This window comes from Mytilus galloprovincialis, chromosome 8 (genome assembly GCF_965363235.1).
Source record: "Mytilus galloprovincialis chromosome 8, xbMytGall1.hap1.1, whole genome shotgun sequence".
Taxonomy (NCBI): domain Eukaryota; kingdom Metazoa; phylum Mollusca; class Bivalvia; order Mytilida; family Mytilidae; genus Mytilus; species Mytilus galloprovincialis.
This window is the reverse complement of record NC_134845.1, coordinates 6,033,092-6,061,078: the sequence shown is the minus strand read 5'-3', so window position 1 is coordinate 6,061,078 and position 27,987 is coordinate 6,033,092. Positions and strand designations below refer to the sequence as shown.

At 34.2% G+C, this 27,987-nt stretch overlaps 1 protein-coding gene across 1 annotated transcript; it reads right to left on the bottom strand.

Annotated features, from left to right (window-relative positions):
• Positions 1-1,493: 1,493 nt before the first annotated feature.
• LOC143084937 (mediator of RNA polymerase II transcription subunit 16-like) lies at positions 1,494-26,993 on the bottom strand. The gene is made up of 8 exons (XM_076261017.1): positions 26,808-26,993; positions 14,057-14,234; positions 11,122-11,214; positions 10,349-10,486; positions 7,996-8,887; positions 6,739-6,968; positions 4,803-4,929; positions 1,494-2,258 (listed from the first exon to the last, which is right to left on the bottom strand). The coding sequence occupies exons 1-8, from the start codon at positions 26,936-26,938 to the stop codon at positions 1,549-1,551; spliced, it is 2,499 nt and encodes an 832-aa protein (XP_076117132.1). The 5' UTR covers positions 26,939-26,993; the 3' UTR covers positions 1,494-1,548.
• Between the last annotated feature and the right edge of the window lie 994 nt (positions 26,994-27,987).

Genomic DNA, 27,987 nt, shown 5'->3' with positions numbered 1-27,987 from the left:
GCCAGACTCCTTTCCGTACATCCATCAGAAAGAAAACATTTGTCAAACTTTTCTTATTTCATTTGTGATGGTATAAATTTATATTTGGTATGCAGGTTGATCATGTAGAGGTGAAGGGAGTAAGCAATTCATACATTCACTGAGTAGCCATTTCCTGTTTCGCTTGCTGATAGTTTGAATATTTACAACATTCGCTACAGAAAAAAAATCATCTTTTGGTTTGCTCCTATCAAAAAGAATGATTAGATATTTGGTCTGCACTCTGCAGGATGATGATTATGAGTTGTAGCTGAAAGCAAATACACATGTATTACATCTACGGTGTAACAACTTCCTATTTGCCAACAGTTTGAACCACTCATTGTGCAAGGAAAATTTGAGTCAAACTTTTCTTGGCTCCTTTTGAAATGAATGATTATATCATTTGGTCTTGGAATGATAAGTTATGCTCCAGTATACATGTTACCTCAATCAATTGCATGAATCAATGCAGATAAAGGTCTTGTTATAAAATAGAACTCCACCAGATTTAAAGCATAAAATGTTAGTCAGTGATGTTCTTTTTGTCAAATTCTTGTAAAAAAAAGAATGTGTTCATAGTGCAAGGATGCCCCACTCACACTATCATTTTATATGTTCAATGGACTGTGAAATTGGGATACTAACTCTTATTTGGCAATAAAATTAGAAGGATCATATCATAAGGAACATGTATACTAAGTTTCAAGTTGTTCAGACTTCAACTAAATAAAAAATTACCGTGACCAAATACTTAAACCTGAATCTTGACAGAAGGATGAACAAACAAAGGGATGCACAGACCAGAAAACATAATGCCCTTTTACTATTGAAGGTGGGGCATAAAAAAAATAGAAACGCAAAGTTTATCCTATCCCCTGGCATTAATATTTGTTCATAAAATGTTTATTCAAAACTATAACAGCAGAGGTACAGATATAACATTGAAACTTGCTTGATAATTTACTCCCAATACCATGACTTTGGGGGCAAGGCCTTGAAACTGATTTGTACTGATAGTTATGCAACTTCATACAAAATATCATTGATCTTTCACAAGTAGATCTTATCAAACTAATGTAAGTATATTCCCCTGTGTTTTTCATTCATTTTTTTGTTTGAACATGAATTAGGCCATTAGTTTTCTCGTTTGAGTTGTTTTACATTTGTCAATTCATGACTATGCTGTATGAGCTTTGCTTGTTCTTGAAGGTTGTACGGTGACCTATAGTTGTTAATTTCTATGTCATTTGTTCTCTTGTGTATAGTTGTCTCATTGGCAATCATACTACATCTTCTTTTTTATGTTCAAACAGAAAACTTTAAACAATTATAGACACTGTCATCCTCATCAGAAAAATAATACCCATGTTTTACCTCCAACAATTTTCATTGCAGGTGAGACAAAAACCTCTTAAAACAGAACTCTCTATGATCTAAACTTTCAAAGAAATATTGCTTTGGCTTAAACAAAGTTATACAACATCTAATCTTTATATTTTGAAAATTTACAAAATGTTATATAAAATGTTAATGTGTAGTATTAGGTGAATGTAGTTTCCAGTGTCCGCCACAAAGACAACTTTTCTGCCATCTTTGTTCCCACGCTTTCATGATTGACGACTTCGCCACACTTGACAACAATGAGAACGCCCCACATCTACAGCACTGCCGAACTAATGACGATAGTTTAACACCCAGGTGAATTTGGCGAACAATGTCATGATGTTGATGGTTTTCTATTAATCCATCAGGAATAAACATGGAATTAGTCTTCTTAATGTTATACAGATAATCAGGTTCTTCATCTAGAGTCATCATTTGTGGAAATTGTTGTAAAAACAAACTATATCCTTCATTTGATAACCGAAAACTTTGATTAATACCTGGAACTAGCATTTTACTGGGCAACACTAGACATTCATCTAAAAGTTCTTCGTCCAGATCGAGTTTGACATTTTCTTTGCAACATAACCACGCCTTAGTTAACAATTTGAAGAGGTGTGGTAGGCAGTCTAGAGATGATGCTGTGGTGAATACAGGTTGACATGACGGACATATGATACCCCAGATACGTATGACAATAATCAATTCTCGTAAGATGTTAAGTATCAGGTTGTCACTGAGTAAGGATGCTCCAGGGAAGTTGTTGTATGACTGAAACAGTGGTATGGATGCCAAGAGATGTAAGGTGAAATCTGCCACCCACTGGATCAATGGCTGTATTGACTGCAGTGCCACTGAAATAAACAAGTGCGTTAATTATAATTAGTCATCACATTTGCTGTAATCTAAAAAAACAAACGTGTAGATAATGGTAAATCTTAAGTAAATTTTCAATTTAAAAATCAAAAGTAGACAAAAAATAAAAAATTGGAGAATTTTTAGGATAGAAAATCAAATATCCATAAAAATACAATTTTCTCTTAATCATGTTAATCTATGAAAATTGGTTGTCATGAAATGAATAATTCTTTTTTCATTATTAGAAGTAATGCCATCATGTGATGCTATTAGTGATTAGTATGTATAAATTCCTGACTTAATCTTAAGCTTATTACATTTAATATGTCATTTAATACAAATACAGATATTGCTACATGTACAATGATGTCATTAAAAAGTGTTTGACACATTAATGTTACAAACCTCCCTTTTAATCTTATCTTATTAATCCTAAAACGATTTCTAACATAGGATTAAAATTATTAAGTTATTCCCATATTGAGTTTCCGATGTGTTGTTGAGCTTAATAATGATAACACATGCTTGTTCAACACATTTGTGTGAGCATTCCTTATCATGAGAATATAATAAAAATCTTATCAATTCATTTCTTTATTGAAATTGGAGAATGTGTCCATGATGAGTTATTGTTACTGGCACAGAACATGATGATCATCATCAACACACACATGACACATGTCATCATCACAGAATTATATGACTGTTCAAACTTTCATTTTCTCTCTCTCTCCTCTTTTTACTTATGACAGCTAGTATTATAATCTATTAACTGTTTGCCTTATATGCATGTCCATTATACAATCATTGGATTATACTATTATTGTAATTTTATATTGTATTATGGAGAAGACTTCATAAGTATGATTTACTTGTGTCTAATCCATTTTGTTTTAATTCAGCAAATAAAATATGTTTAAACTAAACTAGATGATGTCCCCACCAACATATATTGTTATCAAGGGGCATAATTTAAAAATTGTAAAAGTGACACCAGTAAATTAAAACTTGATCTGTGTTTCTTAAAGTTTATGATAATGGATGACAGGTGATGGCAAAAGCTCATATGGCTATACCTGAGCTACAAGTATACAAATCCATATAGAAACAAGAATATCCTTATATACCAAACCCCTATATCATACTAATGTCAACAAGAGTGCACACACTGAAATGTCTCGCCTTCTTTACTAATCATTGATATTATGTTGATAGACCTAAATATAAAGCTTTATTACAACTGTCACATAAACTCAACATTAACAAAGAAAACGAAACATTGATCAATGAACCATGAAAATGAGGTCAAGGTCAGATGAACCATGCTAGGCAGACATGTACAGCTAAAAATTCTTCAATACAACAAATATAGTTGACTTATTGCTTATAAATTAAGAAAAACAGACCAAAACACAAACACTTAACACTTAGCAATAGACCGTGAAAATGAGGTCAAGGTCAAATAAAACCTGCGTAACAGACATATAGATCATAAAATATTTCCATACACCAAATATAGTTGACCTAACGCATAAAGTATTAGAAAAATAGACCAAAACTCAAAAACTTAACTTTGACCACTGAACCATGAAAATGAGGTCAAGGTCAGATGACACCTGTCAGCTAGACATGTACACATTACAATCATTCCATACACCAAATATAGTAGACCTATTGCATATAGTATAAGAAAAACATACCAAAACACAAAAACTTAACTATAACCACTGAACCATGAAAATGAGGTCTAGGTCAGATGACACCTGCCAGTTGGACATGTACATCTTACAGTCCTTCCATACACCGAATATTCTAGACCTATTACTTATAGTATCTGAGATATGGACTTGACCACCAAAACTTAACCTTGTTCACTGATCCATGAAATGAGGTTGAGGTCAAGTGAAAACTGTCTGACGGGCATGAGGACATTGCAAGGTACGCACACACCAAATATAGTTATCCAATTACTTATAATAAGAGAGAATTTAACATTACAAAAAATATTAACTTTTTTTCAAGTAGTCACTGAACCATGAAAATGAGGTCAAGGATATTGGACATGGGACTGATGGAAAGTTCGTAACATGAGGCATCTATATACAAAGTATGAAGCATCCAGGTCTTCTACCTTCTAAAATATAAAGCTTTTAAGAAGTTAGCTAACGACGCCGCCGGCGGATCACTATCCCTATGTCGAGCTTTCTGCAACAAAAGTTGCAGGCTCGACAAAAACACAATTCAACAAATGGATTTAAAACTGATGCTTTCACTCCTTTCATGATCCTAATTGTGTTATTTTCATAATAAGCTGTTCACCAGACACCAGTTAGTGAGCTAACTATTAACCCTACATGATGATCTGACGTTTGTGATAACAGCATTACACAATATTATTATATATCTAACTTAAAATCAATGCCATTTATCATCATCCGACAGTAAAAAATAATCTGATTATATGTAATTAAACTGCTAAATAGTGATGTATTGACCAATTTATCTAGCTTTTATTTAATATCTATTATTATTTGTCATACCATTTGGATTTCCAGAAACTTTTCTGGTATCTATGAGAAATTCTTCTACTTCAAATTTAACTACCAAACTTTCTAGATCTCCATCTTTAGACTTAAGACACATAAGATTCAATCTCTCTGAGGGGCTCTAAAATAAAAACATACATTTTATCATGGATGAGTCATGAAATGGCAATTACCAATATAACATGCAGTAAGAATATAATTTTACAGTAAATCTGAGCTCCATGAGTACAACATATAATTGCCATATACTTTAAATCAAATTATTTTCCGCAGATACTTTATTTTGCATTTAGCTTTTTGTCACTCAATTAACAGTTATTCAATTTAGCAATTTCCAGATTTACTTGATCTAATTAGACAAGGGAGAGCAAAGTTTTAAATGTTTGCGAAGATTTATATTCGCATTATTTTTCTTCTGATGAAAGTTGTGAAAATAAATTGCTTGCCAAAATTAGCTGGTTTACATTACATATTACTTTCTGGATGGAGTGATGATGCTAGGAATAAAATCTGTAACATTCTTTGTTTGAGAAATCACCATAATTAAGAAGTAATATTTTTTTCTGACATTCCTAAGACTGAGAACAACCTTATTTTCCTGAACTATTTTCGTGTATTGTATTCTGTTATAAAAGTCACAAACAAATTCTTAATTAGGGCTTTTCCAGAAAAAAATGTATGGGGGGTTGGGGGGGGGGGGTGGGGTGGGGTTGGAAGGCACATTATATTAATAATACATGGGTGATGGGTATCAGAGCAACTTTTCACACTATAATGCACTATTATTCTCAATTACAATTGTCTGGGTGGCAGGTGCTGACAAAAACTGCCTTCCAACCTCTCCATACATTTTTTTCTGGAATAGCCCTTACAAAAAGGATGTATTTGTCAATAGGACCAGTCAACTTATCATAACTCAAAAAGATTATTAAAAAATATACTTATTTCCATGATCATAAATAAATGTATAGTAGATGAAAAAAAAATTTCAAAATCGGTGCAATTTGGGAACCCTCACGTTTGAAATAGCCCTGTAAGAAACATATTTGCTATGTTTGGTTTCATACCGTTCAGTGGTTCTGAGGAATATCCAAGAAGTGAAACTGTGAGCTATAAAAGCTCACTGATCATACCCCAGCCACAACTGGATAATTTCAATAATGTAAAAATATGCAAGTGTTTGGTAAACAATGGTTAACAGGAAGTTGTTGAGTGACGAATCTGAAAATGAATCAGACGGTATAGCAGAGTCATATAAACCCTGAAACCAAATTTAAGAAATCATTGTAATGTAGTTCCTGAGTAAAATGTGACGAACATTTTGAACTTGGATGTCAAGTGTTATAAGATTTTAGTGTTAGGTAAACAGGAAGATGTTGAGTGACGAATCTGAAAACGCATCACACAGTATAGCTGACTTATATAAACCCGGAAACCAAAGTTCAGAAATCCTTGAAATATTGTTCCTAATACGTAAAATATTCATGGAACTGACAGACAGACCAAGGTAAAACAGTATACCCCATTTTTATAAAGTGGGGGTAAAAATATGAGAAGCAAACACACAAAGAAAACCAAATGATGAAATAAGCTGACACTGGCTCTTCATAGTCTGTCAACTGAGCTAAATACGATATCAGACTAATTACTGTAATTGAAAAAAAAAATAAAATAAATACAGATTCTGATCATTCAGATGAAATCATTTCAGAAGTAAAAAAGCCGTAAATTTGGAACTCACACTGATGTATGGCTATACCTAATACAAATTTGGACAAAAGCTCAATAAAGGTTGTGATTTATTCCTCTATTCCAATCAACTAATGTTTTCTTATCATATCTTATCTATTGCTTTTCTTATTTCCAAAACAGACATAAAATGTCAGGAAAGAAAGGAAGTTATAAAAAATTAATGATTAAAAGTCTTTACCACATCCTGAATGGTAACATTCTTGGGTCTAAGTAATGCTTTGAACACAGCATACAGTGACAAGAGAACAAGTTTGGTATGACAGTCTGTGGCCTTCTGGTGACCAACACTACTACAGCAAAACAGCGCCATCTTCAGGGCAAGCAGACGTTGACTGAATACTTCTTGTGTAGCTACTGCCTGCTTGTTGTGCGTTTCTGTCAACTTCTGACAAATATTTTCAATCATACCTGAAATTCATACAGTTTTGTGATATCAATAACCTTTGACCAGGAAGATATTAACTGACACGACTAGTTCATAATAATATGACCATGGAAAAATAATTGATGGTTTCCCCTAACCCGCCTGGGCCATTAAATTTAACACTGAGTAAAAAAATTGATTTTTTTTTTTTTTTGCAGAGACAACTAAAAGTGTTGGAAATATGCAAGATTATAGTTCCGATATAGAAACAAAACATGTAGATATAAAATAATGCATGGTTACAAAAAAAAAAAAAAAAAAAAAAAAAAAAAAAAAGCCTGCCTGCCAGGTTTTTAAAATTTTCCCATGTTAGGGGAAATCAACAATTAATTTTCCATGGCCTATTGAAATGTAGTATGACTGCTAATGGTACAACTATCCACCAAAAAACAAAGGACACAGCTGAAAAAAGGAACATGGGAAAGTTGCAAGGATATCAACTTCATCAACTTCTAAACTGACTTTGCTCGTATCCAAAGAGCACTACAAATTAAATAATGTTGTCCTTAACCATGTTAACTTGGAAAATATTATTAGATCATGTACAAAGGACTTCAATCATACCTGTAAGAAGATTAATCCAAGAAAAAACTTTATACACAATTAATTTATTGTTTACACAAACTGGTATCCTAATAACAAAAGCGTAGTTATAACTCAGGTTTCTCGTTAAGCACATACATGAACCGATGGCACATGATTTTCTGTATAACCAAAACGTATCATGAACAAGTTCATTCCCTGGATGTGTCTTGGTGACACTAACTGAGTAATATCATCATCATAAAAATTACCCTTTAGCTGTAAAAATGAGGCAAAAACATGCTTCTTGTCAATATTTGTTTTTACCAGAAATTGACTTCCATTATTATTCCTGCTTGCAATAGAAATAGAATCTGAGAGGAAGGTGCAATTGTTATGTGCTCAATTCATAAAGATTGGAATGTGAACATATTGATCTAATGTAAGAAACAAATATTTGAATTTATTATACATTATACAAAAACTAACCTGGCTTGACTGCTAATAAAATATCCCACCAATCCTGACCTGTTATCATTGCATACTCTAACAACAAACACACATGAAGTGATGCCATTGTCATGCTTACATCTCTCACATTATAAACCTTTAACACAGATATCTGTCCATCATGTACGGCTATCAGTCCACATCCACTCAAGGTCTGAATTAAGTTAGTTATATGAACCGCTGTTTTCTGCCTCTTGCTTGGACTATACCCTTGAACCTGTTTTTGTAAGATATCTGAACTCGATTGCAAAACTTGATGCGTGAACCTGTGAATAAATTTGATACTTCCATCCCGATATGATACAGCAATGTATGGAGAAAATCCTGGTTCCATCTGGTTACTAAGAATCATGGGTAATCTTGGATTAGCTATAGAAGTTAGATAGGAAGCATGTTGAATCGTAGCTTTATGCATCCATTTTGGAATTTTGAAGCCAGCATCTTGTGTCTGTGGTATAGGGAACAATTTGTTCAATGGCATGTGTTGTTCAAGTAACTGCCAGACTTCCATACAACTGTAACCATGACTACCACAACATAGTATCAAGGTGTCGCTGGAGTCCATGTTTATAAACTCAACGTTAGTGATCATCATCCTCTGAGTACTACTGCTCCCGTACTCAATCTGACTTTTCATGTGAAGACTCGCTCCAGCACGGATTTCAATCTTTGCACAGGTACCATTCAGACTTAATGATACCAGATGGCATTGTATGGCAGACGACAGTTGACCATCAGTGGTTGCTATCATGACATCACCATTACCAGTGTGAGCCATACTTGCTATGTTGAGTCTGTTGTAAGATTTACCTAAACATTCCTGAACATACTCCACACTTTGATCAAGTTGATTAATGATGCCTGCTTGGACCTACAATAGATATCACGATTAAACTTTAACAAGAAAGTGTCTATAGTACATGGATGCCCCACTCCCACTGTCATTTTCACTGTTCAATGGACCATGATATGGTCAATGGGTCTATTTTTTGGCATTTAAATCAGAAAGATCATAATATAGGGAGTATGTGTCAATGTACTTAGTTTCAAGTTGATTGGACTTTTCAACTTCATCAAAAACTACCTTGAACAAAACGTTTAACCTGAAGCAGGACAGACATACAAATGGATGGACAGAAGGACAGAACGAAAAAATGTAATGCCCTTCCTATGTGGACTCACACAAAAACAGAAATCTTCAAATAACAACTTGATGGAAAATATCCTCAGTATTATTTGAAAGTATAATTAAATGCAATTGTTTAATTAATTTGTCAATGATATTAAATACTCCCTCCGATCCAATCGCCTTTTTAAAAATAAAATACATGCAACCTTATAGAACAGTTAGATTAAAACTGAACCAAGAAAGACAACTCAAATTTAATCATAGTTACTATAATGCAATTTCTCGTTGCATTGAAGACCTGTTGGTGACCTTCTGCTGATGTCTGCTCTATGGTCGAGTTGTTGTCTCTTTGACACATTCCCCATTTCCATTCTCAATTTTATAGTGTATTTAACTACTTTCTCATGATAACTTTAACTGTAGAAAAATAGATTTAATAAAACTGTTTTAAATTAATATTAACATTAATAAGGTTTTTCCATCCCCAGTCTTAGCAGGGGCGGATGCAGGAATTTTCGAAAGGGGGGGGTGCTAACCCAGGGCACCCAGGGCAAAGGGGGGGTGCAAAACATATGTCCCGATACAAATGCATTGATCGGCAAAAATACCCCCCCCCCCCTGGATCCGCCACTGCTTAGATTGCCTAAGCATTAGTTGACAGAACATTAGGAAATTTTCTGGTCTTTAATACTCTTCAACAACAATTCTGATTTTATTTGGAGTTGTAACTGTTTAGACTCTAGCGCAATTCATGTCGTTCCATTTCTAATATAAATAAGAAATGAATCATTTCAATAAGCAGATGAGATACAAAAGGAACACACAAAAATCAAATCAAAGAGAAAATCTGGAAGACAACCGATTTTCAACAATTCAAATAAAGGAAAGTGTGTATACTTATATAATTACTGCCTTATTTTCTAAAGTTGTTAACAAATTCAACAGAAATTACAAAATATCTCCCATTTAACAAAATAACCAAATTGCTTAACAAAAATAAAACATTAACATATAACTTAAGAAGTCACTTGCAAGGTTCCTGATTTGATACAGGCACATCTGACAATGTTCCTGGGTTGATACTGGCACATGTGACAAGGTTAAACTACATTAGTTTTTTTAAGCTAAGATTTCCAAATAACAAAATAATATTGAGAGAAGATTTGATCCATTAAATATACACAATAAGACAATTTAACCTACCAGTCCTGTAGCAGTGAGAACCAACCAACCATCTTCTGCTTTTCCACCAAACTTTGTTAATGTTGGACTGAATGATTTTGATTTTTGAAACTTTTCTATATAAGAATTTGTATCTTTTTTATCTGGGTTGAAAATAACCTGAAAGTATAATTTCTACTTGTACAAAAGATATGATTATAATTTGTTTTTATACAATGTTTTTTTTCCAATTCTAAATAACTCAGAACTAGTTTTGATTCATAATATGGCTTCAGATGCTCAATTTTATTATTTGCTGAAATCATATTGATATTCTCTCAAAATTGTGTGTAATGGATGAAAATCCAGGATGAGGGTGACATGGTCGGCAGAAAAAAGCAACAGGATCAGAGTCAAGAGTTGAACATGTGAAAAAAACTATAGAGGGCTACTCTCCCTAGATACACATCTGCCTTCATCTACTGACACCACATCAGTGTTATAAATAACCTATTCTTCATATGCACATTGAATTTTTCACTTCAAAACATTTTTTTGGAAGCGGAACCTATATACCTGTTTTTATACATCATATCATACTTTGCACTAAGTCCTGAATACTCCTGCAATTATAATTTTGTTGGTGTCATTTAGAATTGCTCTTGACCCAAATAGAAGGTCCTTTGTATGGTAGAATACCTACGAAATTTAACTGACAGCACCAAAAAATTAGGCCTTTTGATCTGGAGCATATTGAGAAGGTACGTGGACACAAAATCAGTATTAAACCAATCAAATTAAAAAAGGTTTTTTACCTGTACACCAGAATGAAACCAAACAGCAGACAATATTTCTTCTCCATGAAGTACACTTTTCCCAATATTCTTCCATTTATTCACTAAAAAATCCTACAAAAGATAATGACTTATGTTTAACAATTGTTCATGTTAAACAACCCAAGTCAATTGTTCATGTTAAACAACCCAAGTCAATTGTTCATGTTAAACAACCCAAGTCAATTGTTCATGTTAAACAACACAAGTCAATTGTTCATGTTAAACAACACAAGTCAATTGTTTCACATTTTTCATGTCATGGCCTTTTATGGATTTGATAATCATAGTTGAAAACCTTACATTAACCTATTATTTCTTACATCCACAATATTTAAACTATGATGAAAATTTGTCTCATTGGCAAACATACCACATATTTTATTTAAACAAGAGTGCACACACTGAAATGTCTCGCCTTCTATACTAATCATTGATATTATGTTGATAGTCCTAAGTATAAAGCTAAGCTTTATTACAACTGTCACATAAACTTAACATTAACCAAGATAACTAAACAAAGACCAATGAACCTTGAAAATGAGGTCAAGGTCAGATGAACCAAGCCAGGTAGACATGTACAGCTAACAATGCTTCTATACAACATATATAGTTGACCCATTACTTATAGTTTAAGAAAAATAGACCAAAACACAAAAACTTAACACTGTGCAATGAACCGTGAAAATGAGGTCACGGTCAAATAAAACCTGCGCAACTGACATAAAGATCATAAAATATTTCCATACACCAAATATAGTTGACCTATGGCATACAGTATTAGATAAAAAGACCAAAACTCAAAAACTTAACTTTGACCACTGAACCATGAAAATGAGGTCAAGGTCACATGACATCTGCCCGCTAGACATGTACACCTTACAATCATTCCATACAACAAATATAGTAGACCTATTGCATATAGTATGAGAAAAATAGACCAAAACACAAAAATTTAACTATAACCACTGAACCATGAAAATGAGGTCAAGGTCAGATGACACCTGCCAGTTGGACATCTACACCTAATTACAGTCCTTCCATACACCGAATATACTAGCCCTATTGCTTATAGTATCTGAGATATGGACTTGACCACCAAAACTTAACCTTGTTCACTGATCCATAAAATGAGGTCGAGGTCAAGTGAAAACTGTCTGACAGACATGAGGACCTTGCAAGGTACGCACATATTAAATATAATTATCCTATTACTTATAATAAGTGAGAATTCAACATTACAAAAAATTTGAACTTTTTTTTCAAGTGGTCACTGAACCATGAAAATGAGGTCAAGGACATTGGACATGTGACTGACGGAAACTTTGTAACATGAAGCATCTATATACAAAGTATGAAGCATCCAGGTCTTCCACCTTCTAAAATATAAAGCTTTTAAGAAGTGAGCTAACACCGCCGCCGCCGCCGTAGCCGCTGCCGGATCACTATCCCTATGTCGAGCTTTCTGCAACAAAAGTTGCAGGCTCGACAAAAAATTGTAAAAGGTGTAGACATAACTTGGGTTATAATTGACAAGGAATTGAAGGTTTGAAAGTTTTTCAGCATAAAGCCCTGGTCACAACGAACCTATGACACATCTATACAGCGCCACGACATGAAATTTGGTCAAATCGCGGGTCATCTGTGGTCGTCGTAAGACAATCGCAAATCAGTCACAGGTTATTTTGAGCATCTTGGCGCTGTTGTGTGACTGAAAATTGGACATGCACCTTTTTTGCTCCCTGATTTTTTATCCTGTCACTGTCTTGTGGCTGTCGTGAAGAAGTCTTACAATCGTCGTGCAATAAACACATTGTCGTTTGTATCAATATAATGCATTTTAATCAAACAATTGACGCACGGCTGTCGTACAACAATCTCACGACTGTTGCAAGACACTCGTGATAGTCGCATGATTGTCTCACGAATAAAAATTTTCGTACGATGATCGCACAACATTGATTGTCTGTTGTACGACAGTGATACATTCATCGTGCAACATATTTTCGTTGTATTTAGAAGAGCACAATTCGGCGGGAATGAATGTTTGGAAAATCATACCATCTACCATTTAAACAAGACGACGATTGTGCTTGGCCCTGCTGAATAGCTGCCTTGGCTGATTACAACAAGAGAAAAATATAGTCCTGTTAGAGTTCAGTTCATTCGAGCCCCTGAACAGTATAGGAACCAGCGAAATGTCCGACATTTGTGGGTTAGGCCAGGGATCGAGCGTCGCCTGAAGTTTTGGCAGTATAGTACACTGATGTAAGAGTTAGAGCGAGAATCTGCTGGTGATTTCGTTGGATTCATGCGTATATAGCCTTGCATGTTTCAAGAGCTTTTGTTGAGAGTCGCATCACAGTGACACTACAGTCGTACGACAGTAACACGCACATCCCATGACATGAAAACCTGAAAAAAAGCCCTAAAGAACTCACAATTGTCATACAATTATCGCACGACTGTCTCACAACCTACTTGCGACACATACACAACAGTACAATTACAATTTTTTTTCTGTTTTGTACCCATTTTGGAATCATCAGGGACATGTCGTAGCTGATGTGACCACTCCAGCTGATAATTGTTTTCAAAATAATTTTTAGTATCATTTAGAAATGCTTTCCAAGCTTTAGGGAAAAAAATCATATAAATTTATTTTTTTTTCTTCTTCAGAACTGGTGTACAGTAAGTGAATCCCAAACTCTGTCTGACTGACAAAAAGTCGACAATAAATTCATTCTGCAGAACAGGTGATTTTAATTTTTTAGTTAAAAATATAGTAAAAAATGACAAATTTTATTTTAGGTCAGAAGTGTCCTAAAACAGTTTGGTGTATACTCTACAGTGTATGAAACAAAACAAGTAGCTAATACCCTCAACCACTTATAGAAATTGTATTACATATCTATACCTCCATTAACCATACAGAACAGCAACCATCCACAGTGGTCAGAAGTAAACGATGACCTGTTCTGTCCCATATCATACAGGTTACAGCGGATAGTCCATCTGTGACAATATAGGAGTCCCATGGTCTGTCTAAATCTATCACTTTCACTTCATATGTTGTTGATAATGGTGTATCTCCCCTGAAAATAAAATAACAAAACAGAAACAATGAATCAGAACTCAAAAATATAACAATACATTTGTATGTACATGTATAGCAGTTTAAACAAAAAAATATAATAAATAATACACCTGTATAGCAACAAGGATTAGTTTGCTGTAGCTAATATCAGGTACCTATCACTGTTGAAGTAATGCTCTGACCAGAGAATATAATTACATCTTCATCATACTTCTTAACTCCAATATATATGATGCAAAGGTTACAAGGAGGCACATGCTCATGGCAAATTTAAAAATCTGAACATAGATATAAAAAAATGTGGTATGAGTGCCAATGAGACAACTCTCCATCCAAGTCACAATTTATAAAAGTAAACTATTATAGGTCAAAGTACGGTCTTGAACACGGAGCCTTGGCTCACACAGAACAGCAAGCTAGAAAGTCCCCCCCCCCCCCCCAAATTACTAGTGTAAAACCATTCACATTGGAAAACTAACGGTCTAATTTATATAAAAAACAAGAAACGAGAAACACTTATGAACAACAACAACAAACGACAACTATTTAAAATCAGATTCCTGACTTAGTTAGTATACATGTATTAACAATAAATTTGGAAAACGTCTTTAAAAAGAAAAGGTGTTTGTATATCTATAAATAAAATAGATAAAAAACATTTAATTGTTTTCTCAATATAAATGGGATTTTGAACTGGACTTAAATGTGTATAAGTCAGGCCTAAATACTGGCTACATGTACATGATTTAGGAAGGAATTCCACAACCTTATTGTTCATTGTTGTTCTACAATTTGAATGTCATTTGTGGAAGAGAATGGCTATACAAATGCATGCTCTCTTGATGGTAAGTATTACTTGTTGGAAACTTATTGATGTTGGACTTTGTAGAGTATGCTGGCTAATCATGTAAAATTTCTTTTTTGTTGGACTTTGTAGAGTATGCTGGCTGATGCAAAATTTCTTTTTTGTTCGACTTCGTAGAGTATGGTGGCTGATGCAAAATTTCTTTTTTGTTGGACTTTGTAGAGTATGGTGGCTGATGCAAAATGTCTTTTTTGTTGGACTTTGTAGAGTATGGTGGCTGATGCAAAATTTCTTTTTTGTTGGACTTTGTAGAGTATGGTGGCTGATGCAAAATTTCTTTTTTGTTGGACTTTGTAGAGTATGGTGGCTGATGCAAAATTTCTTTTTTGTTGGACTTTGTAGAGTATGGTGGCTGATGCAAAATGTCTTTTTTGTTGGACTTTGTAGAGTATGGTGGCTGATGCAAAATGTCTTTTTTGTTGGACTTTGTAGAGTATGGTGGCTGATGCAAAATTTCTTTTTTGTTGGACTTTGTAGAGTATGGTGGCTGATGCAAAATTTCTTTTTTGTTGGACTTTGTAGAGTATGGTGGCTGATGCAAAATTTCTTTTTTGTTGGACTTTGTAGAGTATGCTGGCTGATCATGCAAAATTTCTTTTTTGTTGGACTTTGTAGAGTATGCTGGCTGATCATGCAAAATGTCTTTTTTGTTGGTTTTTGTAGAGTATGCTGGCTGATGCAAAATTTCTTTTTTGTTGGTCTTTGTAGAGTATGGTGGCTGATGCAAAATGTCTTTTTTGTTGGTCTTTGTAGAGTATGGTGGCTGATGCAAAATTTCTTTTTTGTTGGTCTTTGTAGAGTATGGTGGCTGATGCAAAATTTCTTTTTTGTTGGTCTTTGTAGAGTATGGTGGCTGATGCAAAATGTCTTTTTTGTTGGTCTTTGTAGAGTATGGTGGCTGATGCAAAATTTCTTTTTTGTTGGACTTTGTAGAGTATGCTGGCTGATCATGCAAAATTTCTTTTTTGTTGGACTTTGTAGAGTATGCTGGCTGATGCAAAATGTCTTTTTTGTTGGACTTTGTAGAGTATGGTGGCTGATGCAAAATTTCTTTTTTGTTGGACTTTGTAGAGTATGCTGGCTGATGCAAAATTTCTTTTTTGTTGGACTTTGTAGAGTATGCTGGCTGATGCAAAATGTCTTTTTTGTTGGACTTTGTAGAGTATGGTGGCTGATGCAAAATTTCTTTTTTGTTGGACTTTGTAGAGTATGGTGGCTGATGCAAAATGTCTTTTTTGTTGGACTTTGTAGAGTATGGTGGCTGATGCAAAATGTCTTTTTTGTTGGACTTTGTAGAGTATGGTGGCTGATGCAAAATTTCTTTTTTGTTGGACTTTGTAGAGTATGCTGGCTAATCATGCAAAATTTCTTTTTTGTTGGACTTTGTAGAGTATGGTGGCTGATGCAAAATGTCTTTTTTGTTGGACTTTGTAGAGTATGGTGGCTGATGCAAAATTTCTTTTTTGTTGGACTTTGTAGAGTATGGTGGCTGATGCAAAATGTCTTTTTTGTTGGACTTTGTAGAGTATGGTGGCTGATGCAAAATTTCTTTTTTGTTGGTCTTTGTAGAGTATGCTGGCTAATCATGCAAAATTTCTTTTTTGTTGGACTTTGTAGAGTATGCTGGCTGATCATGCAAAATTTCTTTTTTGTTGGTCTTTGTAGAGTATGGTGGCTGATGCAAAATTTCTTTTTTGTTGGACTTTGTAGAGTATGGTGGCTGATGCAAAATGTCTTTTTTGTTGGTCTTTGTAGAGTATGGTGGCTGATGCAAAATTTCTTTTTTGTTGGACTTTGTAGAGTATGGTGGCTGATGCAAAATGTCTTTTTTGTTGGTCTTTGTGGAGTATGCTGGCTGATGCAAAATGTCTTTTTTGTTGGACTTTGTAGAGTATGGTGGCTGATGCAAAATTTCTTTTTTGTTGGACTTTGTAGAGTATGCTGGCTGATGCAAAATTTCTTTTTTGTTGGACTTTGTAGAGTATGCCATGGTGGCTGATGCAAAATGTCTTTTTTGTTGGACTTTGTAGAGTATGGTGGCTGATGCAAAATGTCTTTTTTGTTGGTCTTTGTAGAGTATGCTGGCTGATGCAAAATGTCTTTTTTGTTGGACTTTGTAGAGTATGGTGGCTGATGCAAAATGTCTTTTTTGTTGGACTTTGTAGAGTATGGTGGCTGATGCAAAATTTCTTTTTTGTTGGACTTTGTAGAGTATGGTGGCTGATGCAAAATGTCTTTTTTGTTGGTCTTTGTAGAGTATGCTGGCTGATGCAAAATGTCTTTTTTGTTGGACTTTGTAGAGTATGGTGGCTGATGCAAAATTTCTTTTTTGTTGGACTTTGTAGAGTATGCTGGCTGATGCAAAATTTCTTTTTTGTTGGACTTTGTAGAGTATGCCATGGTGGCTGATGCAAAATTTCTTTTTTGTTGGTCTTTGTAGAGTATGGTGGCTGATGCAAAATTTCTTTTTTGTTGGACTTTGTAGAGTATGCCATGGTGGCTGATGCAAAATTTCTTTTTTGTTGGTCTTTGTAGAGTATGGTGGCTGATGCAAAATGTCTTTTTTGTTGGTCTTTGTAGAGTATGGTGGCTGATGCAAAATTTATTTTTTGTTGGACTTTGTAGAGTATGGTGGCTGATGCAAAATGTCTTTTTTGTTGGTCTTTGTAGAGTATGGTGGCTGATGCAAAATTTCTTTTTTGTTGGACTTTGTAGAGTATGGTGGCTGATGCAAAATGTCTTTTTTGTTGGACTTTGTAGAGTATGCTGGCTGATGCAAAATTTCTTTTTTGTTGGACTTTGTAGAGTATGGTGGCTGATGCAAAATGTCTTTTTTGTTGGTCTTTGTAGAGTATGGTGGCTGATGCAAAATGTCTTTTTTGTTGGTCTTTGTAGAGTATGGTGGCTGATGCAAAATTTCTTTTTTGTTGGTCTTTGTAGAGTATGGTGGCTGATGCAAAATTTCTTTTTTGTTGGACTTTGTAGAGTATGGTGGCTGATGCAAAATTTCTTTTTTGTTGGACTTTGTAGAGTATGGTGGCTGATGCAAAATTTCTTTTTTGTTGGACTTTGTAGAGTATGGTGGCTGATGCAAAATGTCTTTTTTGTTGGTCTTTGTAGAGTATGGTGGCTGATGCAAAATTTCTTTTTTGTTGGTCTTTGTAGAGTATGGTGGCTGATGCAAAATTTCTTTTTTGTTGGACTTTGTAGAGTATGGTGGCTGATGCAAAATGTCTTTTTTGTTGGACTTTGTAGAGTATGCTGGCTGATGCAAAATTTCTTTTTTGTTGGACTTTGTAGAGTATGGTGGCTGATGCAAAATGTCTTTTTTGTTGGACTTTGTAGAGTATGCTGGCTGATGCAAAATTTCTTTTTTGTTGGACTTTGTAGAGTATGGTGGCTGATGCAAAATTTCTTTTTTGTTGGACTTTGTAGAGTATGGTGGCTGATGCAAAATGTCTTTTTTGTTGGTCTTTGTAGAGTATGGTGGCTGATGCAAAATTTCTTTTTTGTTGGTCTTTGTAGAGTATGGTGGCTGATGCAAAATTTCTTTTTTGTTGGACTTTGTAGAGTATGGTGGCTGATGCAAAATTTCTTTTTTGTTGGACTTTGTAGAGTATGGTGGCTGATGCAAAATGTCTTTTTTGTTGGACTTTGTAGAGTATGGTGGCTGATGCAAAATGTCTTTTTTGTTGGACTTTGTAGAGTATGGTGGCTGATGCAAAATGTCTTTTTTGTTGGTCTTTGTAGAGTATGGTGGCTGATGCAAAATGTCTTTTTTGTTGGTCTTTGTAGAGTATGGTGGCTGATGCAAAATTTCTTTTTTGTTGGTCTTTGTAGAGTATGGTGGCTGATGCAAAATTTCTTTTTTGTTGGACTTTGTAGAGTATGGTGGCTGATGCAAAATTTCTTTTTTGTTGGACTTTGTAGAGTATGGTGGCTGATGCAAAATTTCTTTTTTGTTGGACTTTGTAGAGTATGGTGGCTGATGCAAAATGTCTTTTTTGTTGGACTTTGTAGAGTATGCTGGCTGATGCAAAATTTCTTTTTTGTTGGACTTTGTAGAGTATGGTGGCTGATGCAAAATTTCTTTTTTGTTGGACTTTGTAGAGTATGGTGGCTGATGCAAAATGTCTTTTTTGTTGGTCTTTGTAGAGTATGGTGGCTGATGCAAAATTTCTTTTTTGTTGGTCTTTGTAGAGTATGGTGGCTGATGCAAAATTTCTTTTTTGTTGGACTTTGTAGAGTATGGTGGCTGATGCAAAATTTCTTTTTTGTTGGACTTTGTAGAGTATGGTGGCTGATGCAAAATGTCTTTTTTGTTGGACTTTGTAGAGTATGGTGGCTGATGCAAAATGTCTTTTTTGTTGGACTTTGTAGAGTATGGTGGCTGATGCAAAATGTCTTTTTTGTTGGTCTTTGTAGAGTATGGTGGCTGATGCAAAATGTCTTTTTTGTTGGTCTTTGTAGAGTATGGTGGCTGATGCAAAATTTCTTTTTTGTTGGTCTTTGTAGAGTATGGTGGCTGATGCAAAATTTCTTTTTTGTTGGACTTTGTAAAGTATGGTGGCTGATGCAAAATTTCTTTTTTGTTGGACTTTGTAGAGTATGGTGGCTGATGCAAAATTTCTTTTTTGTTGGACTTTGTAGAGTATGGTGGCTGATGCAAAATTTCTTTTTTGTTGGACTTTGTAGAGTATGGTGGCTGATGCAAAATGTCTTTTTTGTTGGTCTTTGTAGAGTATGCTGGCTGATGCAAAATTTCTTTTTTGTTGGACTTTGTAGAGTATGGTGGCTGATGCAAAATGTCTTTTTTGTTGGTCTTTGTAGAGTATGGTGGCTGATGCAAAATTTCTTTTTTGTTGGTCTTTGTAGAGTATGGTGGCTGATGCAAAATTTCTTTTTTGTTGGACTTTGTAGAGTATGGTGGCTGATGCAAAATTTCTTTTTTGTTGGACTTTGTAGAGTATGGTGGCTGATGCAAAATTTCTTTTTTTGTTGGACTTTGTAGAGTATGGTAACTGATGCAAAATTTCTTTTTTGTTGGACTTTGTAGAGTATGGTGGCTGATGCAAAATTTCTTTTTTGTTGCAGTGTTGACCAGCTTAGATGTTCCAGCAAAGCAGATACTCTTCTTTGGTAGCTGTATTGATTTAATGCATACCTGGCAGCTTTTCTGCTTATCATTGATAATTCACCGTTTCAAAAGCTAATGCATTCTGGGTAATATATCCAAAAGCGTACACCAAAACGTTGAGATTGGTTTACAATGTGATGAACAATGGAAATTCCACCAATGACGTAACGTAATTTTCATTTGGTGTACAACATGTACAACAAGTGAAACTGCGAGCTACTGCTCACTGATGATACCCCCGCCGCAAGTGGATAATATTAATAGTGTAAAAATATGCAAGTGTTCAGTAAACAGGAAGTTGTCGAGTGATGAATCTGAAAACGCATCACACGGTATAGCTGACTTATATAAATCCTGAAACCAAATTTCAGAAATCCTTGTATTGTAGTTCCTGAGAAAAATGTGACGAAAATTTTTAACTTGGTTATCATGTGTAAAATCATACAAGTGTTCGGTAAACAGGAAGTAGTCGAGTGATGAATCTGAAAACGCATCACACGGTATAGCTGACTTATATAAATCCTGAAACCAAATTTCAGAAATCCTTGTATTGTAGTTCCTGAGAAAAATGTGACGAAAATTTTCAACTTGGCTATCATGTGTAAAATCATACAAGTGTTCGGTAAACAGGAAGTTGTCGAGTGATGAATCTGAAAACGCATCACACGGTATAGCTGACTTATATAAATCCTGAAACCAAATTTCAGAAATCCTTGTATTGTAGTTCCTGAGAAAAATGTGACGAAAATTTTCAACTTGGCTATCATGTGTAAAATCAGACAAGTGTTCGGTAAACAGGAAGTTGTCGAGTGATGAATCTGAAAACGCATCACACGGTATAGCTGACTTATATAAATCCTGAAACCAAATTTCAGAAATCCTTGTATTGTAGTTCCTGAGAAAAATGTGACTAAAATTTTCAACTTGGCTATCATGTGTAAAATCAGACAAGTGTTCGGTAAACAGGAAGTTGTCGAGTGATGAATCTGAAAACGCATCACACGGTATAGCTGACTTATATAAATCCTGAAACCAAATTTCAGAAATCCTTGTATTGTAGTTCCTGAGAAAAATGTGACGAAAATTTTCAACTTGGCTATCATGTGTAAAATCAGACAAGTGTTCGGTAAACAGGAAGTTGTCGAGTGATGAATCTGAAAACGCATCACACGGTATAGCTGACTTATATAAATCCTGAAACCAAATTTCAGAAATCCTTGTATTGTAGTTCCTGAGAAAAATGTGACGAAAATTTTCAACTTGGCTATCATGTGTAAAATCAGACAAGTGTTCGGTAAACAGGAAGTTGTCGAGTGATGAATCTGAAAACACATCACACGGTATAGCTGACTTATATAAATCCTGAAACCAAATTTCAGAAATCCTTGTATTGTAGTTCCTGAGAAAAATGTGACGAAAATTTTCAACTTGGCTATCATTTGTAAAATCAGACAAGTGTTCGGTAAACAGGAAGTTGTCGAGTGATGAATCTGAAAACGCATCACACGGTATAGTTGACTTATATAAATCCTGAAACCAAATTTCAGAAATCCTTGTATTGTAGTTCCTGAGAAAAATGTGACGAAAATTTTCAACTTGGCTATCATGTGTAAAATCAGACAAGTGTTCGGTAAACAGGAAGTTGTCAAGTGATGAATCTGAAAACGCATCACACGGTATGGCTGACATATATAAATGTTGATACCAAATTACAGAAAAGGTGGATGTGTAGTTCCTGAGAAAAATGTGACGAAAGTTTCATGGGACGGACTGACTGACGGACTGATGGACGGACGGACGGACAGACAGAGGTAAAACAGTATACCCCCCCTTTTTTAAAGCGGGGGTATAATGAGATTACCCATAGTCCTATAGATTCTGAAAAGGCGAATTGATTCATATAATGCTGTAAATTATAGCCAATATAACTAGAAATTCTAATGTAACTATTTTGTATCAATGGTTCTGATTGGATGACAGTAAGCGTAAAATTATCTATCTCCTTGTCTAACTAAGGAAGCCGACATTTTGAATTGCTGAATGTATTGAAATGTAATTTCTACAATAATAAGCCAAAAAGCTTACATGTTGCACCTAAAAATCTTCTTTTTATGAAATTTTATTACATTCTGAAGCTGCACAGAAGCCAGAAAATGCCCTATGTTTATGTTTGACGCCGGAAGCATACCTATGACATCACCTTGTGTAGGGACCAAAGAAGATAACATCTTTTCGCACAATTTTCTTTAATGAAGATTTTACACAGAAATAATGTTTTAAATTTAATTATATACTTGTTTTGCATTAGAATAGAGATAACTGTATTGTATTTGAAGCTTTGTGGAAGTCCATCGGCAGTTTTACTGTCGCAAATACCCGTTTACCGGTCTCCGCTACGCGTCGCCAGGTAAACTAAATTTGCGACAGTAAAACTACAGATGGACGTCCTTAAAGCTTCAAATACAATACAGTTTTCTCTTAAATGATGTGTTGCTATATTTTGCTTTAAATCCAGTCTAAAAAAATATCCATCTACAGGATTATAGAAGGATTATCCCTCTATACAGGTATAAACACCATACAGAGGGTTTGTTCCCAACCTGTTTTATTGATGACCTGCAAGTTCCATGTACATGTAAGATCAATAGTTATGGTAACACCATTGCTTTGTATGTTGATATAGATAGGCATTCATGTGGTGTATATTTGAAAATTATAGGTTTTTGAGGGTCCGTCTTTTCACTGACCAAACACCCAAACAGACCAATAACCCTTAAGAAAAATAGTAATGTTACACAATACAACAATAAAATTGATTAAATTACGTATAATTATTTCCTATTCTCATGTTTTTCACATTTTTTATTGAGCATTAGTCAGGGGCTGCTCTGGCTCCCAAAAAGTTGGAGCCAGAAACATCGCCAGATCCTATAAATATTTTGTCGCCAGTTTAGGAAACTTAGAGCAAACTTTAGAACCAGCTAGAGTCTTTATTTCTTCTACCAATATTTTAACTATGTTCAATTTAAATTTCTTATGCACTCAGCCTGCTCTTTACATCATTTAACATGTCATACTTTTGTAAGTTATTGCATAGGGTTTATATACATACAACAAAATAACATGTGTACTTTATTTTCTTTTGTCAGTATTTCATATGTAGAAGAATATAAATTAGCTCATGGTCTGTATATACATTGTATGCTACAGAATAGAGAAAATGTCTTAAATTAAAATATAAAGAATAGAAAATGGGTATTTGAATGAAAAAAACAAAATAAGAGGTGTTTAAATTTACAGAATAGTGAAAATTTGTATTAAAAAAAAAGAATACAGAAAAAGATGACAAAAGGCATCCTACCCATACTGCTACTAAGACCCTCTTTAACTCTTCCCGTAACTCAAAAGACCTAAACACATAAATTCTAAGGCAGCAACCATTTGATTTTCTGGGGGGGGCTATGGTTTTTTTTGGAAAAAAAAGTTTGTTTCCAGTTTTTGGAGAAAAAAATAATTTGTTTTTGATTCTGAGAAAAAAAAATTGTTTGTTTCACCCCCAACTGCCACTATATGTAATGCTAAAATTGAAAGAAAAAAATTGTTTTCGACTTGTCGCGAAAAAAATAGATTGTTTTTCGCCGCAGGCGAAAAAAAAAGTTTGTACAGAAAAAAAAACCATAGACCCCCCCAGAAAATCAAATGGTTGCTGCCTAAAGCCAGAATTATGTAGACATATCTTAGACATGTCTAAAGTAGGTATCTCAATGATACGAAAAAGTAGAATTGAGTTACTTTTCTTTATTTGGGTGTGCTCCTTCATTGGAGGATTGTACACAGTACGTAGAAGAAGTAAATATGATCAACATGGCCCTGTATTTGTTATTTTGGTATCATAACTGCCGGCAGTGAAAGACCAATTTCGTCTGAATTTGCTACTTTTTAATGGAAAACAAGTAAAATGATGTTTTAAACAAGTTGATTTTGGTTTTCGACTTCCTGTCAATATCGCTTTCTTCATACAACTACTGTCAACATTGCAAATTGTGTTGTCGTATGAACATTTCTTCAAATGAAATAGACAAAATGCCGACTGACCAATTCCATTTGATTTAATTAATGTGGATGATCATTAATGACCTATCTGATAAATAGATAACCTGTAACAACAGATTATGACACCTGCTGTAACTGTTGTTTAGCTTGGGGTCGTAAACAAAGTCATACACTTGTCACCAGGTAAAATTTTGTACAATTTATCTTTTTAACTTTTACCAATTAAAATGAAGATCTATATAGTCAAGAAATGAAATTTTTTACATAAGAAAATGTTGGCGCAAGAAATATTGCCAGCAGCCATATTTTGTAGCCAGGTGAAATAAAAAAATTGTAAATTGTGACATTGGCGACACACAACCGGTCCCTGTTAGTGATGTAATTAATAAAGTTATGTTAAATTAAAAAAAAAATGCTTCCAGTTCCATCAATAGCTTTCCAGATTAACACTGTATTTCATTGTACTTGTATAGATTATATATTATATGTATCTTATGGTCTTTTACTTTTCAATTTTTATAATGTTCAGAAGAAAATTCAATATATATATATATATATATATATAAAAAAAAAAATTCCCGAAATTTTCATTGTAATCGTTCAAACTTTTTTATGTCATGTTTTGAATTCCCGCATCTGTGCAGAAATCTAAAATGTTCTTCCTTTTTCTGGTCTCGTTTGCATGAAATTTTGAGTAAAATATATATTTATCAGTCTAGTATAAAATAGGAAGGAACGCAATATCAATTTCATTTTTAATAATTCCTTGATATGAAAAAACGTTACCTAATGATAGCGTTTCTTTGTTTACATTGCACATGACGTCATAACTTAAATAATGTCAAAACTAAAATCCCTAACAACAGAACCAAAATCAGAAACGTTACGATATTTCCGTTTTAAAATTAAGATATGTTTGAATTAAAAAAAAATCATACAGACTTCGTCCCCTTTCACACAGGTAATGCCTGCCCCATATTAGAAACGAATTGTATAAGTTAAAACATTTTATTTAATGTGAAAATATCACAATAATTATATTTTAAAAAAACGTTAGACTTGAAAGTGTATTGTTCTGTCAACAGCCCTGAAAGACTGTTCTTTTGGGTTCTTTAGATATCATTTTGTTTGAAGGCATGACAGGACTAAATATATAAAAGTTAACTTTTTTTGTTTGTTTCAAGATATCAATTATTATCAATTTGTGCATCAAATAAAGATGAAACAATATATTTGTGTTAAATGGTATTTTAATGTGTTCAATGGTGTTCGGTGTTGAAAAGACCTACCAGGTTTTTGCTACACCATGCATGTGGAGATCTGAGCAATGAAAATTTGAAGGCATGACAGGACTAAATATATAAAAGTTCACTTTTTTCGTTTGTTTCAAGATATTGAAATCTTTTTTTTGAATGATTTGAGCTGAGATTCATTATTTAAAACGTCAGTGCAAAAAACTTTAAATGAACACCTCTACTGTGAGTACTGAGGCTCTAACATGTCTAAAGAATAATGTCTAAGACCCCGTTCACACGAGGACATTTTTATCGATTTAAACTAGACCGGTTCACTTTAGATCGATTTAAGGAGGTAGACCTAGGTGAAGGGAAATAACTCTTAAAATCATCAGTACGTTTGTGTCAACCATTTTCAAAAATATATTCTAAGCTTCTAGGTTACATAGATTATTTTCAATCTGTTTCAGGTAAATGCTTAAAATACATTGATGAACTTGACTTTTACAAACGCTTAACTGATTTAAAGAGTTATCTCCCTGAACCAAGGTCTACCCCCTTAAGGGCCAATGTGAACGCTTTGAATCGATCTTCAATCGGTCTGAACTAAAACACCAAAAGAGGTACTTTAGTTTGAATTAATCTAAAGTAAACCGATCTTACATTAAATGTGAACGCAGAGATCAGTTTAAACTAGTATGATTGAATCAAAAATAATGTACAACTGTATGTGCATGTGCAGCGCCAAACCTATCTCAGAGGTTCGTTGTTTAACCCATATTTTTCTGTTTACAGACATTTAAAACAAACTGAAAACATTTCGTCTTCACATCGCATAGATTTGCGAAATCTGTGGCTTCTTTTCTTATGATGATTTTCTTTCTTTCCAGGAACCGCAATATTTCGTCATGTTGTAACTTCGTTTCTACTGATATTTTTTTCAAAATTAAAGAAAACGGCAATAACACCTGTACCAAAATGTTAACTTCTGATTCAGGAGAAACAATAACTTTATCCTTTTTTTTTCAAGTGTGTGTGTCAGAGTATCAATAGATGAATTTAATAAATCAGTTCTATTTATACACAATGTTTACCATGTTTACCAGTTTTACGGGTAAAAAGGTTAGATCGATTGCGTTTTTAATTGTAGTGTGAACCCAGTGGATCGGTTTAGACCGACAAAGAGAGTTACGATTAAAGACAATATGACCAATAACTGGTATTATTTAGATCGATTAAAAAAAATGCTAGTGTGAACGGAGTTTTACTCATCTATCTCACCTATTCACAGTTATTTCGGTCGAAAAAGCCAAAAAGTTTTGGGGTGATAAAGAACAGCATGTCTTTTTCTCTGATATCCAATCTTTCTCTCCGCCAGGAACATCACAGTCCACCGTGTAAACTAACTCCATCCTTTTCCAATATTCAATTCCCTCCTTTCGATGTCAAAATTTATGTTTTATATCCAACCAAATATCACCTTTCATCAAGCACTTTGAAGACATAGATATTTCTTTTATAGGTGCGTTCTAAATTTAGTCATAAGTTACAATTATAAAAGAACGCGTTCTAAAATCTACGCTCAACAGCTTTACTCTCCAAGGCCGTAACTACCCTTGAGGCAAGTGAGGCAATTGCCTCACTAAAATTTCGACACTGATTTTTTTTATGCATATTTAAAAATATAAGTCATCTGTTGTTCTGTCTCAACCTTAATTTCTATAACTTGTCATAATTCCTTTTAAACCATTCTTCCTGGATATAACTCAGCATCGCAACGGGTGATGTTTCTCGATTACATTAACCTAGTAACGATAATCATCATGGATCTCTAGTTAAAAGCAGGCTCTTGCAGAAAAGGGAAAAGCGACACTGAAGGTAAAGAAGGAATAATTCTAGTATACTAGCTTTTTTGTGAACAGAGTCTGAGTATTGCATATAACTTCATTAGAACAATAAAAAAACGATAAGTAGACTGACAAATCAAGTACAGGTCTTCGGAAGGTGGCAGTCCTGTCTGCGTATTCATTTCTCCGTTTTCACCAACTTTTGACAAATCAAGTACTGGGAATCGCAAGGGGGCAGTCCTGTCTGCGTATTCATTTCATGGATTAGTTTTTATCCATGTTTCTTTAACCTTAAAAATTTAAAGAATGTATCCCATATTCCAATTTGATATTAATGAGGAATGGTAGAACCTTCAACACAGGCTTTTGTCTTTACTTATTCGGGACTATGGACATTCGTTTCTTTATATTCGGGTTTTCGGAATCGGACACCCCAACCCCTAAATTTATAGATTCTGGAACTAAAATACCACCAACTATTTCCAGAAATAATTTGAAATTACGGACCTACATGTAAACGTCCAAAACTCCATTCCAATTCCCCTGTACCCATATCATATATACTTACTCTATAGATAGAATCATATACATGTATCTTATCTCATTCTATCCCT